Source organism: Corythoichthys intestinalis, chromosome 5 (genome assembly GCF_030265065.1).
Source record: "Corythoichthys intestinalis isolate RoL2023-P3 chromosome 5, ASM3026506v1, whole genome shotgun sequence".
Taxonomy (NCBI): Eukaryota; Metazoa; Chordata; class Actinopteri; order Syngnathiformes; family Syngnathidae; genus Corythoichthys; species Corythoichthys intestinalis.
In genome coordinates this window covers 4,608,276-4,627,376 of record NC_080399.1, presented here as the reverse complement: position 1 = coordinate 4,627,376, position 19,101 = coordinate 4,608,276, and the positions used below count along the sequence as shown (strand labels likewise).

Sequence of the window (19,101 nt, the reverse complement as noted above, 5' to 3'; positions counted from 1 at the left end):
TGGGTTGGAATAGTCCGGTAAATATGTTGAATACGGATAAAAAGGACAGTGTAACAAAAAATTGATCAGAGAAGAGAGAGAAGACCTGGAGAATCTTATTTTATTTTATTTTATTTTACTGTACAGTGATCACTCAATTATCGCTGTTAATGGGAACCAGAACCGAACGCCTAAAGTCAGGGCCATTTGGGGGCCCTAAGCAAAATAATGCAAAGGGGCCCATATTTTTGGCCCACCATTTCGTCACCGTGTACTGTGAAACCAATACATGCAATCCAACCCATACGTCCATATTTTGTATATTAATCAGATTTTTTTGCACTGCATACTTCAAACTTCTCACCCCAAATGATTGTCAGTACTCACAGTAGATAGCGCCAAACCTTTTTCTAAAAGAGGAAAGAAAGAAGTTAACGAAGAACTTTTATTTTTTTTTAAACTTGTAATTGTCAGGAAATGCTGGGCGGGCAGGTGTGTGTGGACCCAAACACAGGAAAAGTGAAGCGAGGCAAAAAAAGGCGGTGCAAAAAATGATTTAATTAAGGCCGACAGAAAAAACAAAGGACAAACCAAAACTGAGGTGATCCCAAAAAACACAGTGGCAAAAAAACTTACTTGGAACACGAGGGCTTGGATAGACATAGATTCTGACACCGACATAGACGGTGACGATGACGCAACAAGGACTGAAAAGAAATTGGGAACTTATATACACACGCAGACAAAGAGTAACGAGAGAATGAGGAACAGATGGGTGACACAGGTGGACGCAGATTGGAGGATACACAAGGAGCGGTACACCAGGTGAAATCAATGGCAATTACAAGGACACACTAGGAGGGAATCAACACAAAACCTAACAGTAATCAAGTATCAAAACTCACAAAGGTCAAATAAAGCAAACTGTAGTTAACAAAATAGACTATAAATTAAACAACTGCCAGACTGGGGGCCCCCTAGTGGTCAGGGGCCCTAAGCAGCTGCATAGTCTGCGTATAGGCTGGGCCGGCCCTGCCTAAAGTGAAAAACCTTGAGGTAGTGTCACCCCCCCCTTTTTTAAATACATTTTATGTAGAGGTGTGCAAAATTTCCGATTCTTAGATTATTCGCGATTCGGCCATGGAAGATTCGAGAACGATTCTCAAACATCCAAATTCCGATTATTGAAATATGCGAAGTAAAGCGGAAGTACACAACACTCAGCGCGCCGCGCGGTCTTCGGGACGGAATGGAGCAAGAGTAGCTAAACATCATGCTTCCCATTACCCGGCCCCTCGGGTAATGCCAATGCTTAACTCACGGCTCTAGTTCAACTCATGCAACGAGATAAAAAAAACACAACAACATACCTGACTGCTGCCGAAAAGCTGCTACAAAGTACATCCATATAATGTTACGGTGGATATCATTTATATAGGACTAGATGCAATATAGATTCGGTAGTGTTAGCAGCACATCTACAAAAAGCTAAATGCGGGCGTTATAAACGGCCGCCATCTTAAAGCAGTACACTTCCCTGCAAGGCTGTTGTAGCGAACCTTCCAAGCAAACCTAATTAACTTTTTATCTAAAATACTCCTAAATCGGTAAAATATTGACTTGAATCTATCTTTAAAATAGTTTTAAAACTTTCACATGTCGAAAGTAGACAAAAGGGAAATTATGGAATAACGGGAGCAATTTTAACAAATTTAACGGTTGATTCACAACATTAAATTAATTGAATGTAGTTTAAAGCTGCTGATACAGAATGGGGACTGGAGTTTTTTATTTAATGTTATTTTTGTATATTTGTTTACTGCTATATGTTAACTTGATACTGAAATAGTAGTGTGGTTTAGCCTGAGAGTATTTTTGAACAATTTTGGAACTAATGTACAAAACATTAAAAAAAAAAAAAGAGAGAGAGAAAAAAGGAGGGGGGTGCATCAATAATCGTTATATAATCGAATCGGAGCCTCTGAATCGTAATCGAATCGTTAGGTGCCCAAAGATTCCCAGCTCTAATTTTATGTGTATATATCACTTGTTTTCGTCAATGATGACAATCACGAAAATATTTCGTCAACAAACACTTTTTTCATGACGATGACGAGACGATAACGATCTCAAAACGTGTTTTGGAGACTAAAACATAATGAGCCGAATGCCAGTTTTCGTCTGACGAGACGAAAATGCGCATTAGTTTCCGTCACATGTTCACAATGTGCTGACATTTATGTGTAGTTAGCCCGCATCGTAGCAGTGTCTGGTTGTGTCACTCGTGACGTGCTTCCCCCACCCCCTAACCCGGCTCACCAATGTCGTCCCCAGTCGCTCCAGCTTGCACACACAGTAAGCTTTGTTTTCTTATCTTGGCCAGAAAGAACATACAATTTTGCTTTAGCCTTTAAAGGTCTGTGCTGAGTGATCATCACAGACTAAATGTAACTCGTAGTGTTATCATAGCATTCATGTTTGCATTAGCATGATGCAAATGCAAATAGCATTATGCTAATGCTAGCGGCGAACGTCCTCTTAAACTCTCGGAAAACTTTTGTTTTTAACTAGGGCTGTCAAAATTTTCGCGTTAACGCGCGGTAATTCATTTTTTTAATTAATCACGTTAAAATATTTGACACAATTAACGCACATGTCCCGCTCAGACAGTATTCTGCCTTTTGGTAAGTTTTCCAGCAAGGATTTTTGTGCTGTCTAACAGCGAACTCTTGTGGTCGCTTTGCGACATGGTTTATTGCTTTCTTGCCAGTTCAATATGGCTGCACGACGTCTTGGGCTGACGCATACATTGTAATGTTGTGCTTATATGATCCTTGGACAAGATTTGTCCGTAAGTATGGTTGTTGTAAAGAATGTACATATTATGTTAGTAAGCGAAATGTTCTATTTTTTGTATGAGACGCTTTTTGTTTATGTTTAGTGAACCTGTATAGCATGCTAAGCTAACGTTGTTGCTAATGCAATGCTTGTGTACTTTTTTTTTGTAGTTTCACGACGGTCTAAAGAGGACAGTGGTTTGAGGCCATTTTATTAATAAATCATATGAAAAAGGAAGAAGTCTGATTATTAAGGCGTCGTTCACTAGCTGTCTAGCTTTGGAAAAAGTAGACGCTTCGGAGTGAGGACAGCATAGACAGATTTAAATGACAGTAGAGTGAAATGCCCACTACAGTACTTATGTACCGTATGTTGAATGTATATATCCATCTTGTGTCTTATCTTTCCATTCCAACAAATTATTTTACAGACTATATATATATACAGAAAAATATGGCATATTTTATAGATGGTTTGAATTGCGATTAATTGCGATTAATTACGATTAATTAATTTTTAAGCTGTAATTAACTCGATTAAAATGTTTAATCGTTTGACAGCCCTATTTTTAACATAGTTAGTATACCATAGCATAGTGCAGTTGGTATCTCGTGTTGTCCTAGGACAACTTTTATTATTCTTTATTATTATTATTATTATTATTTTAAAATTTTTATTTATTTTAGAGTAATTTTTCAAAATTTTACAAAAACATTTTTAGTACCCATCGACTAAAACTAGACGAAATTAGTCTTGAGTTTTCGTCAACAAAAACTAGACGAACACAAACATATTTTGAGATGACTATAAACAACACTGGTATTTATAATATCAAAAAGTGTAGATAAAACCCTATAAATGCATGTTATCATTAGAACATATATGATACGTGTATGTCAGTGTACATAAATACATACATGTAAATAAAGTGTACAGAAATATCTTTTTAGGACTCTTTTATAAACTAATATATTTTGTAAACAGTTCAATGTAGTTTACAAACATGAAACTTTATCAACCAATGTATCTGTGCATCTTCCACTTTGGCCACTAGAGAGCGCTCTGTGAGTGGCTTTCCTATGACTTCCCAAAACCAAGCTGAGCATTTCTAAGTCATTTTTGCGATCCTAAATGAGGATCCTTTGATGAAAAAAATGGACATGGAAGAACTGCTTTCCGCCAGCTGTCAGGCCCACGTGGCGGCCCGCCTCTTCTTGTCCTGTCTGATGTATGAAGCCAATAAGAGGGGACCTTGAGCCCTAATGAGCACCGCTTCTGTGTGAGGGTGGCAGCGACTGGCCCCGATAAACACAGACCGTAAGCGGACCATTCCGCCCCCCATCCGTCATACGAGCGTCTTTAAAAAGGACCAGGTGGGCAAGCACGAGCGCTTATGTGTATAATTAATGACCTAAGCAGAGACAATGATGAGGCCAGACAAAGACTGCAGACAGAAAAAGAATGAGTAGAGAAGAAAAGAACACTGAGAGAAATTCTTGATATAATGCTTGTTAGGAGTGTGAAAATCTCGTTTTTCTGTTTATAAGTTGTATTGTAAAGTTGTATCTAGTAAACAGATTTCCTGACCCACGTACCAGTGATTGGTGTTTCGCCACATCATGAGATCATCGTCATCGTGAGCCTTTAATCACAAATCGTATCGTATCGTGAGGTACCCAGAGGATCCCACCTCTATTGCATGTCCAGCATTTATTCTACATTTGACATTGAAATGTATAGACACAATTGAATTGAGTCACCAAGTTGTGTAAACATATCTATTTGACCCTACTTCCATTCATGATTATGGGTTTTGTCCCTGGCTTGTATACTGGAAGCGCTATAAAACTAGCTATTCAGTCTTTCCCATTCGTATCTCCATTTGTTACCATAGAGGCTTTTCTGTTTCTGTGGCAATTATGGGAACTGAGGCTAAAGTGCTGCACATATCAAGGGAAAGTACTTTGACCTAAAATGGAACCTCGGAATGATCAAGCTCGCCTGTCAGGGCACATATGTTTTTAGATGGGAGTGGAGGTGAGGAGGACAAAGCCAAGCAAAGGTTGGCTTGACTGCTCTCTAATCTCATGGGATGCCTCTAAAGGCCAAGCCACAATAGGGGTCAGTAATTGCCCATTGCTATATTCACTAGACTAGGTATGGTCAAATGGCCGTTGTATAGGCTCTTTGAAAATATATATTTCTTAAAGGGATGTCTCTAATTTGATCATATGTTCAAAAATCGTCAGTTTCAGAGGATCGGAATAGGGTGAAGGAGCTCTGGTTTTTAAGATCTAATTATTACCTCTGCCAGTAGATAGATGGATAGATAGCTGGATTGATGGATAGCTAGCTGGATAGAAAGTTATCTATATAGACAGATGGATGGCTAGATGCATGATGGAAAGCTAGCTAGATGGATGGATGGCTAAATGGATGGATGTTGGGTTGTCAATAGTCTAGGATTAGGCAGGACAACCCCGAATTTCTGACTAATTGGTACCAACCTTCCTGTTGGCAACCCTAGACGGATGGATAGCTGGAAATATGCATGTCTGGATAGCTAGCTGGATGGATGGATGGATGGATGGATGGACGGACGGACGGACGGATGGATGGATGGACAGATAGCTGGCTGACTGGATCTATGGATGGATGGATAGCTAGCTAGATAGATGCTAGATGGATGGATAGCTAGCTGGATGGATGGACTGACGGACGGACGGACGGACGGACGGACGGACGATGGATGGATGGATGGATGGATGGATGGATGGATGGATGGATGGATGGATGGATGGATGGATGGATGGACGGATGACTGGCTGGCTGGCTGGCTGGCTGGCTGGACGGATGGATAGCGAGCGAGATAAATGGATGCTAGATGGATGGATAGCTGGGTGGGTGGATGATGGATGATAGCTAGCTTGATGGATGGATGGATGGATGGCTAGTTGAATGAATAGCTAGCTACAGTAGATGGATGAATAAATGCTAGCTGGATGGATGGCTGGGTGGATAGATGGAGGGATGGATGGATGTACAGTAGTAATTGAGGGCTAGATGGAATATTGGATGGATAATGGATGGATGATAGCTAACTAAATGCCTGATGGATGGATGGATGGATGGATGGATGGATGGATGGATGGATGGATGGATGGATGGATGGATGGATGGATGGATGGATGGATGGATGGATGGATGGATGGATGGATGGATGGATGGATGGATGGATGGATGGATGGATGGATGATAGCTAGCTAGATGGACAATGGATGGATGATGACATATAACTGGATGGATAGCTGGATGGATGGATGGATGGATGGATGGATGGATGGATGGATGGATGGATGGATGGATGGATGGATGGATGGATGGATGGATACAGATAGCTGGATGGATGGATGGATGGATGGATGGATGGATGGATGGATGGATGGATGGATGGATGGATGGATACAGATAGCTGGATGGATGGATGGATGGATGGATGGATGGATGGATGGATGGATGGATGGATGGATGGATGGATGGATGGATGGATGGATGGATGGATGGATGGATGGATGGATGGATGGATACAGATAGCTGGATGGATGGATGGATGGATGGATGGCTGGATGGATGGATGGATGGATGGATGGATGGATGGATAGATGGATGGATGGATGGATGGATGGATGGATGGATGGATGGCTGGCTGGCTGGCTGGCTGGCTGGCTGGCTGGCTGGCTGGCTGGCTGGCTGGCTGGCTGGCTGGATGGATGATAGCTAGCTAGATGGATGATGGATGGATGGATTAATGGATAGCTGGATGGATGGATAGCTAGCTGGCTGGACGATGTATGGATGGATAGCTAGCTACATGGATGGATGGCTGTATGGCAACGTTCTTTCATAAAAGCAGAATCGGAACATTCCAGTAGCTAAATGTAAGCTAGCATCATGCAAAACTGATCATGTCTGCATTATGAAAGTATGTTTTTTTGTTTTGTTTTTTATAATCAGCTCAAGAAAATCAGCAAATCCTCAAAATGAGGTAACTAAGTGCTAAAATAAGTTTCTAATTTTAATTAAATCACAAAAATTACTCAAAAATTATCTCTTGTATGGTGGCAATGTTTTTGGTTGAATAAATCCACATACATTTTGTTGAAGTTCAAGACCAAGGTTTTTTCACAAGGAAAATTCATGCGTCCAGTCCACTCTTAACGGGGTGTAAAGATGAATTTTCTTGTACTTTTTAGTTTGAAGTGTAGTAGAGTGGGAGATATTACCTGACGCCAGGGATGTTTTTTGACAGGCCAAATGACATTTTGAACAACAACAATCCGCCCTTGTCTTCCGTTTGCATGGCAACCGAGGAGTTGCTGCCCCTGTCTGAACTGTGTACCAACAAGCAGCTTAGTGTCACGCCTGCAGCAACAGGCGGTGCTCGCAGTCTCACCTTGCTTTTCCGCTTTCCCGGGAGAGACTGAACGCTCGCGCGCCGATGCCCCCGACATTCAGTAAGGTCACGTCGACTCGCGCGCAGAGCGAGCGAATGTGCGCGCCGGCCGTCGCACAGGTGCATCCTTTTTCAACTTTATGTCCGTTTCAATTGGCCCGTGAGCCGAAGGGATTCATTGTCTATAAATGAGTCGGTCGTTTAGTCATGAGCAGCTGAGCGTTTATGAGCCTTATGAATGCAGCTGCATCCTTTTGACAAATGTGTCTGTGCTACAAAAACAACCCAAAAATGAAATGCCCCAAAACGCTTTTTGATTTTTTTGTTTTGTTTGTTTTTTGTGTGTGTGTGTTGGGGGGGGGGGGGGGGGGCAAAAAAATCACGTCATTTATACATTAAAAAAATAATAATAATCAGGACGCTTAGGGGCACAACGTTTCGATTCAGTTTATGCTAAAAACACAAAATATGCCAAAAATATACCCATTCATTTTTAATGGACTAAATTTCACATTCATTTTCAATGGCGCTATTCACCCACCATCCAAGTGACCCCAAAATACCCCCCAATAAGCATAAAATACCACAAAATGAACAAGAAGTGATCCTGAAATGCCCCAAAATCAACAGGTAGTGACCCAATAGCTACAGGAAGTAGGCTTGGACCTCAAAATCAATAGGAATTGACCCTTAAATGCTTCAAAGTCAATAGGAAGTGACCCCAGAATGCATCAAAATCAACAGGAAGTGACACAATATGTTCAAGAAGTGAACTTCCAGCCCCTTGGAGTTGAAATGGTTTGGACGTCTATGGCCGTATGTGTTTTCAATATCAATTTCCTTCTTTTACTAACTACCACAACTAGAACTGCAGCTATCGATTATTTTAGTTAATGATTAGTTTATCAACTACTTAGTTCGAATAATCGGGTAATCGGATTAGGAACATTTAATGTGTTGCAGAATAAATTTTAGGAGACCTAAAACAAAGGCTTGCTAAAATGGCACTTTCAAATGAGCATTAAATGCTCTAGCTTAAATGCTATTAAATCTAGCTTCTTTTTTTTTTACACTGCTCTTAACAAATCTTTCAAACACATAATTTCACAAAAACAGCTAAATATTACTATTAACTAAATTACGAATGCATAAAAAAACACATTAGCTCAAACAAAAACTTATGTTGGTCTAATCAGTGAGCAGTTGGATTCAGCCATGTTACATGAATTATGGCATATGGCAAAATAGATTTTGGCATATGGAATTTTTTTGGGGCGTATGCCAAATGACCTTTGGCATATGGCGTTCTTTTTATTTATTTATTTATTTATTTATTTATTTATTTTTGCAAAAGGCAAAATGGCTTTTGGCATACAGTATGGCCGTATTTTATTCAGCTATGGCATTTTTTGCAGGCAATGCACGTCTAAATTTTCCCATTCATTTTCAACGGCAGAAAAACAGGTGGTTGTGATTTTTTGACCATACATTTACCATTGCCAAAATGGCTTTTGGCAAATTGCATTTGGCAAAATGGCTTTTGGCATATGGCATTTTTTTTTGGCGTAAGGCAAAATGGCTTTTGGCATATGGCAGTTTTCTATTTGGCATATGGCTTTTTTGCAGGCCATACACGTTCATGCCATTGACAGCCATGCATGTCCAAATTTCACATTCATTTTCAATAGCAGAAAAATGTGTGGTTATGATTTTTTTCTTTTTTTTTGGCATATGGCAGAATGGCCTTTGGCAAATTACATTTGTTTTGGCATTTGGCATTTTTTGGCTTTTGGCATATGGCAGTTTTTTTGGTCTACGGGAAAATGGCATTTTGGCATAGGGCAGGTTTTTTTTTTGGCATAAGGCAGAATGGATTGAGGCACCTGACAGTTTTTTCTTTGGCAAATAGCATTTTTGGGAGGCCTTGCACGTTTGTCCCATTCATTTTCAATGGCAGAAAAACGTGTGGTTGTGATTTGTGACCATAAACTTACCATTGACATTGAAAATGAATGGGAAATTTGGACATGCACTGCCGTCAATGGCAAGGACGTGCATGGCCTGCAAAAAAATGCCATATGCCAAAAAACACTGCCAGATATCCTAATCCATTTTGCCAAATGCCAAAAAAACAACTAACATACGCCCAAAATGCCATATGCCATAAGCCATTTTGCCAAATGCCCAAAAAACTGCCGTATGCCAAAAAATGCCATATGCCAAAAGTCATTTTGCCATATACCAGAAAAACTGCCATATGCCAAAATAAATTAAATGAGTTACGTCATACTCACTGTTGCCACTAAAGGGCAAATCAATAAAACAAAATGCAAACACTTTCAAAACAAATCATTACAACGCCACACTAATTAAACAAATTTTCAAAGCAGCACTAACCACAACATGAACTCTACTCTTCTAAAAGTAATGATGATCTACTGTGGTGACCACTGTCCTTAGTTTACCTGCCATTGACGGCGCTAGACGTCGCCCCTGGCCTAAACTGTTACACTTCTGCCAATAAATAATCCAAATCTAGGGCAGTGATCCATTACAGAGTTTCTGTTCACATCTTTCAAACACATAGCCGTATGCTCCTACATGCACGCACTCCAACGTGTAAACCCGTGTTTCCCTTCTCGCCAGCGTTTTCTCCGAAGAGCGGAATCATGTCTAACCCATTTCCCTTCATGATCGACCCCATACAGATTAAATATGTAGCCGTGGCATCAAACATTGAACGCCCACCGCTACAAATCAGACTCATCATCACGGGCGGACTTTGGCGAAACGTCTTGACGCTAAGTGAACGCGAGTGTGGCGTTTCCACGCTTGAGTAAGTCACAAAAGTCGAGCGGGACGGCGGGCGAACGGGCATGTCGGCTAATTGGAAGAGTCGGTAGGTGCGTGCGCGTCTATCCGCGTTTAGATGCCGAGCCGTCTTGTTGCTGGGTAAACTGGTCGGAGTTTACTAGGGCAGAAAATGTAGGAGGCCCTTGTAGCATCAGCAGCTAAAATATGCCCGCTGTCGCATTCTATTTGCTTACACGCTCTCCGAGCAGTGACGAGTGTTTTAAGCTAAAGTTGCTATCTATCAGAGATGGACGATACAATACGATATCAAAAACTGTTGAAAAATACTAGATAACAAGAAAATGCAATGTGATGGTTGGTATATCGGGTCACATTCTGTTGATTTTGAGGCATCTTGGACTTCCTGTTGATATTGGGTTACTTCCTGTTTATTTTGAGTTCACTTCCTGTTTGTAGTGGGTCACTTTCTGTTGATTTTGAGACATTTCAGGGTCTCTTCCTTTTGATGTTGATGCATCTCTGACTTCCTGTACATAATGGGTCACTTCCTGTTTATTTTGAGGCATTTCATGTTCACTAACTGTTCATATCGGGTCATTCCTTATTGATAAGGCGGGGATTTTGGGGTCACCGACTCTCAAAATAACTTTCCAAAAAGTCCAAAAGTACTGTGTTTCATGATGGAAGATACACTGCCCTCTGGTGGCAGTGTTAGGTCTGGTTGGACTGTCGCTTTGCAAACTCATCACAGCTGTGCTCTGGTTTGACCACATAAGTTGTTTCAGCTAATATACGTTTGTGTATGCATTTGTAATGAAGTTTAGAGCTACAGTTTGTGGAGTTATGTGTGAGCGATTTGCTATGAGAATAGCAAAAATGTTAGCATTCACAGCATTTAAGCTAGGGGGACTTTTGTTAGACAAATTAGGCTATAAAATACCACCAAAATTTGGCAAAAACATCCCCGTACATTTTCAATGGCCCAATTCATTTCCAATGACACATTAAACTCCCACAAAAACATGTCAATTCACTCCGATTGACTTTCAACTCAGAATACATGTAGTACTTGGGTTACGAATGATTCCGTTCCTACGCTGGCGACGTAACCTGAGTATCCGCATAAGTCGGAATTTAAGAACCCCTACAAAATATCTATCCAAAAAGTCCAAAAGTATTATATTTTGTTTCATGATTGAGGGTACACTGCCATCTGGTAGCAGCATTGGGTCTGGCTGGACTGTCGCCTTGTGTGACTGAGAAGCGAACTCAGACGTCTGACATGGATAAAGGATTGCTGCGCTCTGGTTTGGCCCACATGAGGCTGTAAGTTGTTTCAGCTAATATACTGTATGTTTGTTGATGCCTTTGTAATTAAGTACACAAGAAATGTAAATACGTTAGCATTCGTAGCATTTAAGACAGTGGACTTTTGTTAGGCAGATTAGGCTAATTTAATCTACTAAATTTACGTATTGATCAGACTAGATGGACGTTTGAACACTAGTTGTTTTGTGTCAAGTGTTTTATTGTTAAAATTGGTGTTGTTTTGAATATAAGCGTACAGATGTGTGTTAAAGCTTTACAAATTGTCAAAAGTGAAGGAAGTCAAAAGCTTGAAAAACCAAAATTGGCGTGTTTGCGTCTGTCAAGCTGAACAACTTCACCTTGAGTGAGGACAGAAAATGTCATATTAATAAAGTAAAGTAAAAAATAAGATACTCTGAGGAATCTAGCATTAATATTATAGTACAGTGTACTACTATATACAGTGGGGCAAATAAGTATTGAGTCAACCACTAAATGTGCAAGTTCTCCCACTTGAAAATATTGGAGAGACCTGTAATTGTCAACATGGGTAAACCTCAACCATGAGAGACAGAATGTGTAGAGAGAAAAAAAACAGAAAATCACATTGTTTGATTTTTAAAGAATTTATTTGCAAATCATGGTGGAAAATAAGTCTTTGGTCAATACCAAAAGTTCATCTCAATACTTTGTTATGTACCCATTGTTGGCAATAACGGAGGCCAAACGTTTTCTGTAACTCTTCACAAGCTTTTCACACACTGTTGCTGGGATTTTGACCCATTCATCCATGCAGTATTTAGTGCAAGTTCTCCTGCTTGAAAAGATTAGAGAGGCCTGTAATTGTCAACATGGGTAAACCTCAACCATGAGTGACAGAATGTGGGGGAAAAAAAACAGAAAATCACATTGTTTGATTTTAAAGAATTTATCTCCAAATTAGAGTGGAAAATAAGTATTTGGTCACCTACAAACAAGCAAGATTTCTGGCTGTCAAAGAGGTCTAACTTCCTCTAACGAGGTCTAACGAGGCTCCACTAGTTACCTGTATTAATGGCACCTGTTTTAACTCATTATCGGTATAAAATACACCTGTCCACAACTTCAGTCAGTCACACTCCAAACTCCACTATGGCCAAGACCAAAGAGCTATCGAAGGACACCAGAGACAAAATTGTAGACCTACACCAGGCTGGAAGACTGAATCTGCAATAGGTAAAACGCTTGGTGTAAAGCAGACATGGCCAAAGTCTGGCCCAGGGGCCAAATGCGGCCCGTGGTCAAATTTAATCCGGCCCCCAGCCTCTGTCATAAATTCAATAACGTCTGGCCCGCACACAAACTTAATGAATTGGTCAGCAGCACTGCTACCAGCATATGAAGTAGCTTACACACTAAATGCTGCTCCTCATTAACCCACTAAAAGGCAGCAGCACTCTAAGCAACATTACCCCTTGTGACCCTTTACTTACAATTTTCTAAAATGGCGATAATCAAAAAAAAAAAAAAAAAGAAAAAAGAAAAAAAAAAAAGTTGACTGCGTTGGCCGACACTACAAGGATAGGTGGAAATTTGACTATTTCTTCACTAAAATACGCTACAACTGCTACAACTGTGTCTGCCTCATTTGCAAAGAGACAGTCGCTGTTTATAAAGAGTTCAATGTGAGGCAATATTACCAAACAAGACACAATGACATGTACGACAAGATTACAGGGAAGATACGCAGCGAGAAATTGAAGCAACTTGAAGTTTGCCCGCAAGAGCCCGAGAGTTGAAAGAGAACGCCACACAGGCTAGTTGCGAGATTGTTGAAATTATTCAAAAAATAATAATAATAAAGCAAATGTGACACACAAAATGGCTTGCTAAAATTTGCCTAAATATATTGTTCTACGTAAAGGACGTCAGCCAAGATCGCCCCCCCACATTTTTACCACACCAAATCTGGCCCCCTTTGCAAAAAATTTGGACACCCCTGGTGTAAAGAAATCAATCGTGGGAGCAATTATTATAAAATGGAAGACATACAAGACCACTGATAATCTCCCTCGATCTGGGGCTCCATGCAAGATCTCACCCCGTGGCGTCAAAATGATAACAAGAGTTGCAAGGTGAGCAAAAATCCCAGAAACACACGGGGGTGAATGACCTACAGAGAGCTGGGACCACAGTAACAAAGGCTACTATCAGTAACACAATGCGCCGCCAGGGACTCAAATCCTGCACTGCCAGACGTGTCCCCATGCTGAAGAAAGTACACGCCCAGACCCGTCTGCGGTTTGCTAGAGAGCATTTGGATGATCCAGAAGAGGACTGGGAGAATGTGTTATGGTCAGATGAAACCAAAATAGAACTTTTTGGTAGAAACACAGGTTCTTCTGTTTGGATGAGAAAAAATATTGAATTGCATCGAAGAACACCATAACCACTGTGAAGCACGGGGGTGGAAACATCATGCTTTGGGGCTGTTTTTCTGCAAAGGGACCAGGACTACTCATCTGTGTAAAGGAAAGAATGAATGGGGCCATGTATTGAGAGATTTTGAGTGAAAATCTCCCTAAATCAGCAAGGGCATTGAAGATGAGACGTGGCTGGGTCTTTCAGCATGATAATGATCCCAAACACACAGCCAGGGCAACAAAGGAGCGGCTTCTTAAGAAGCATTTCAAGGTCCTGGAGTCGCATAACCAGTCTGCAGATCTCAACCGGATATAAAATCTGTGGTGGCAGTTGAAAGTCTGTGTTGCCCAACGAGAGCCCCAAAACATCACTGCTCTAGAGGAGATCTGCATGGAGGAATGGGCCAAAATACCAGCAACAGTGTGTGAAAAGCTTGTGAAGAGTTACAGAAAACATTTGGCCTCCATTATTGCCAACAAAGGGTGCATAACAGTATTGAGATGAACTTTTGGTATTGACCAAATACTTATTTTCCACCATGATTTGTAAATAAAAATCCTTTAAAAATCAAACAATGTGATTTTCTTTTCTTTTTTTCTTTCCCCACATTCTGTCTCTCATGGTTGAGGTTTAACCATGTTGACAATTACAGGCCTTGCTAATATTTTTAAGTGGGAGAACTTGCACAATTAGTGGTTGACTAAATACTTATTTGCCCCACTGTATGTACTGTATATACTCATCAACAATTTTAATGTTTCATATCGATTCGCTCTCCATGCACACAAAACTCGAGTGCACCTGCTTTTATCCTCGCATGCCTTTCCAGAAATCGCACAGAACATCTCCCGGAGAGACGTACACAACAGAGACATTCGCTCTAATGTGGAATGACATATTTAGGGTGCCGGTTGACGCAGCAGAATCCGTGTGAGCGAGGAATGACTGAGCACAATGCAGCTCGCTCCCCTCTGGCAAAAAGACCAGAAATGCAAGTCTCTTAAAAAGGAAAACAAAATCCATCCATTTTCACTTGTCCTCATTAGGGTGAGCTAGCGCTTACTTTATTGGCCTTAGAGCGAGAAATAACAAGGCCCATTTAGGCACAGTTTATTTTAATTTCATTTTAATTTTTTTAAACCTGTCCTGTTCAGCTGTTTGACAAGGAGAATGGAAGTGTCCGGTTGGTCTGAACAGTTTTAATGTTTCACATTGAAAGTATGACTTACTCCCATTGTGATCGTTCAACATATCTCATTTATTCTGACAAAGCAGCGAACAGGAAGGAGTTACGTGGGAACAGAAGAAAAGAAACACAAACAACAACAAGAAATACATTGAACGCCTACTCTAACTATTAATATGTTGGCGCTATCGTCAGTTAGATGTATTTCAGGTTGACACCATGCTGGGGGCTTGTTGACCAGGGAAAGAAGGGGAGGGGGGTGGGGAAGTCTATAAGAGAAGTGATTGGGACAGGTAGAATGTACAAAACCCTACGCCGCCCCACCGCCAGCCCCGGCACCAGGACCCCAGACCCAAGCGCGCCCAATTACATCCAGCCGTACGTGAGCCCCGCCAGGCACGTGACCGCCACGCAGACGTGCGGTGACACCGCGCAGGCGCCAACCCAGGCACACAAATCATCTCTGTGATCTACAACCCAGTAATCGTGTGAATCCCTTGTGAGTGTAAGCCCGTTGGCGACCAACCCTACGCCGCCCCGTCGCCAATCCCGGCACCGGGACCCCCCGCCCGAGCGTGCCCAATAACATCCAGCCGCACGCGAGCCCCGCCGGGCACGCAGCAGGCACGCAGACGAGCGGAGACGCCACGCGGGCGCCAACACAGGGCCACGGCCCCCTCCCAGCCTACCCGGGGAGGGAGGGCGGTCGGGGCAAAAGGGGGCGCAGTAGCCGAGTCAATAGAATTTTCTTTTTTACGGTTCGCTGGAAGATCACTGCGTTGGCTGGGTGTTGCCATTGCGTTTCCTAGATGTGCGGCGGAGTTGAAAAAAGTAAATCAAGAGATCATGAAGGGCGGACGGGGTTGGGGACGGGCGTAGGGTTGGTGGTGCGTCCCCTCTTGCCATCTCCAAGGGCCGGTAGATGGGCGTGCAGGTGGCCCAGGGGACCATCCTGGATTCCGGGAGGTGGGGGGGATGGACGAGGGCTCCTTTGCTGGGCTGTGGGAGGAGGGATGGGCTGCGCTGACCACAGGCAGTCCACAGGCTGACTGGGAGGGGGCCGTAGCCCTGTGTCGGCGCCCGCGTGGCGTCTCCGCTCGTCTGCATGGCTGCTGCGTGCCCGGCGGGGCTCGCATGCGGCTGAATGTTATTGGGCGTGCTCGGGCGGGGGGTCCCGGTGCCGGGATTGGCGATGAGGCGGCGTAGGGTCGGTCGCCAACGGGCTTACACTCACAAGGGATTCACACGATTACTGGGTTCTAGCTCACAGAGATGATTTGTGCTCACTCTACCCCTTTCTATCACTTAACTTATAGACTCCCCCACCTTCTTCCCTCTCTTGCCCTGGTCAACAGGCCCCCCACATGGTGTCAACCGGGAATACATTTAGCTGACGATAGCACCAACATATCGGTAGTTAGTGTAGTTAGGCGTTCAATGTATTTCTTGTTGTTGTTTGTGTTTCTTCTCTTTCTTCTCTTGTGTTTCTTTTCTTCTGTTCCCCCATAACCCCTTCCTGTTCGCTGTTATGTCATAATAAATAAGGTATGTTGAAGGATCACAAAGGGAGTATGTCAGACTCTCAATGTGAAACATTAAAACTGTTTAGACTATACGGGCACTTAGACTTCCATTCTCCGTGTGAAACAGCTGTACAGGACAGAGGGAAAAAATTAGTTGAATTCATCTTGAGAAGTGCCGTTAGCTTAGCCGCCGATGATAACGTCATGCGTCTACGGAGTCTTGCAAGGGTCACGACTTCACAGCATGCCCGTCTCTCCATCTAGGCACAGTTCTAGAAGAAGCTAACACAAATGGTTTTTGATTGTTGGGAGAGCATGCGAACTAGGAGTGAGAACCTCTGGGTACCTCACGATGCAATACGATTTGCGATTCAACAATTATCAGGACACGGGTCAGGAACAAATTCTACAATATTGTACAATACAATGAATGTGAATGAATAGGAAGGAGTTCATCACTAGTGGACGATCACGCCTCCTTTATGTCACACTGTATACGGAATAAATCCCTGAAACAGTTGGCCACAAACCTTCTAAGAGGCTTTATCAACGTGTCTGGAGTAGAGGCTATTTTTGAACGACAGAGAGTGTGCGTATGCCAACTCCCGAGTTTGGAATCCTTGCCAAGGTTTTGATTAGCAGCAGATTTTCCATGCCAGGTGATAAGATCACCACCAATCATGAAGGTGAAGAGGCGTTCCTTAGCTCAGAGTGTTAAAATGTCCTTAGCGGTTTACAGTTTTGACAGTATGCGGACCGCTTGTTGGGTTGTCTTTTTACCATGCCAAGTGTAAATTGCTGCGGTCCAAGTTCAGACGGGCTTGATGCTTTCTGGATTAACAGTACAGTGAACTTTCCAGACCGGTCCGACGCCGAAGAACGATGCGCTAACAGCTCGGACTGCTTTACCATGCTGGTAACGGTACTGTCACATTTGTTTGGGGTTTTTGAAAGAACCTTTTTCCGTAAATTCATTGGCTGTCATTGAAAGTGCTAGACGTCCGATCCGTTTGAACTGGGAGGGTTGGCAGTGAATGAACGAAGGATGAAAATAGCTTGTTTTTCTGTTTATGTCCAAACCGGTCCTCAAGGGCTAATGTGGGTCCTGGAATTTGTTCCTACCAATCGAGTACAGACACTTTAACCAATGAAGTTTCTGCTAAAACAACCAGCACCTGACAGCAATCAACTGACTTAGAAGACATCAGATTGGTGAAAAGGTTTTGTTTTGTTGGAATAAAATCCAGCCCCAGGAATAGTTTGGACACCCCTGTCCTAGAATGGTTTCCTGACCCATGCATCGCTAATTGTTGTATCACCATATCGTGAGATCATCGGTATCTTGAGCCTTGATTCGCAAACCGTATCGTACTATGCAGTACCTAGAGGTTCCCACTCCTACTATCTACAAAATAGTTGCTTCCTGGCCCCACCTCTTTCTCCTGATTGGCTGGAACATCAGATGACCGGGGAAGTTGTTGGACAGTTGATGTCTGCAAGACGCTACTACCTGCAATCAATCAGGAAGTTCTGTCTTGCTCATAAGGCTACAGTTTACCTGTTTCTGTCTGAATTTTCCAAGTATAGACGTTTAATGCCGTTTGTGAACTAGAGCATCTTTAGTGTTTTCTCGTGAATTAAAAATCGTCTTACAGACGCAGGAATGAATCATCTTCTAGTGTAAATATGCAATGTACAGTGAAGAAAATAGGTATTTGAACACCCTGCAAATTTTTGGTGGACTGGTGGACTTTTTGAGTATGACTACTTGACCTGTTTGAGGCGGTTAGCTGCATATAAACACGTGTCCACCTCATACAATCACGAAAACTCTGAATACTAACATGGTCAAGACCAAAGAGTTGTCCAAAGACAGAATTGTAGACCTCCACAAGGCTGGAAAGGGTTTCGGGGCAATTGCCAACCAGCTGGGTGATATACTGTACGTAAGATCCACTATTGGAGCAATCTTTAGAAAATAGAAGAAGCTAAACATAACTGTCAACCTCCCTCGGATTGGGGCTCCATGCGAGATCTGCCCCTTAGGGTCTCATTGATCCTAACAATGGTGAGGAATCAGCCAAGAACTATACAGGAGGAGCTGGTCAATGACCTAAAAGGAGCTGGGACGACCATTTCCAAGGTTACTATTGGTAATACTCTAAGACATCATGGTTTAAAATCATCATCTTCTAGTGTAAATATACAGTGAGGAAAATAAGTATTTGAACACCTGAGAAAATCAATGTTAAAATTTGGTACAAATAGCCTTTGATTAAAACTACAGAGGTCAAATGTTTCGTGTAGCTTTTCACCAGATTTGCACAGACTTCAGCAGGGATTTTGCACCACTGCTCCACACAGATCTTCTCTAGCTCAATCAGGTTTCTGGGCTGTCTCTGAGAAACAAAGAGTTTGCGCTTCCTTCAAAGATTTTCTATTGGGTTTAGGTCTGGAGAGTGGCTAGTCCCCTCCAAAACCTTGATATGCATGTTACGAAGCCAGTTCTTGGTTATTCTGGCTGTCTGGTTGGCATTGTCATGTTGGAAGACCCAGTCACGACCCATTTTCAATGCTCTAACAGAGGGAAGAAGGTC

General features: G+C 42.3%; 1 protein-coding gene across 6 annotated transcripts in view; it reads left to right on the top strand.

Moving 5' to 3' along the window:
• The window catches only part of frmd4a (FERM domain containing 4A), a 362,265-nt gene that overhangs the window by 105,519 nt on the left and 237,645 nt on the right, over positions 1-19,101 (top strand). The window contains exon 1 of one of the 6 annotated variants that reach the window (XM_057835965.1): positions 16,593-17,420. The exons of 4 other annotated variants lie outside the window; for them this stretch is intronic. In XM_057835965.1, coding sequence (XP_057691948.1) covers positions 17,286-17,420 — 135 coding nt within the window. In that variant the 5' untranslated portion in view covers positions 16,593-17,285. Of the gene's footprint in view, positions 1-16,592; positions 17,427-19,101 lie in introns of those variants that run through there. One more of the 6 variants, XM_057835964.1, reaches the window with a different exon arrangement.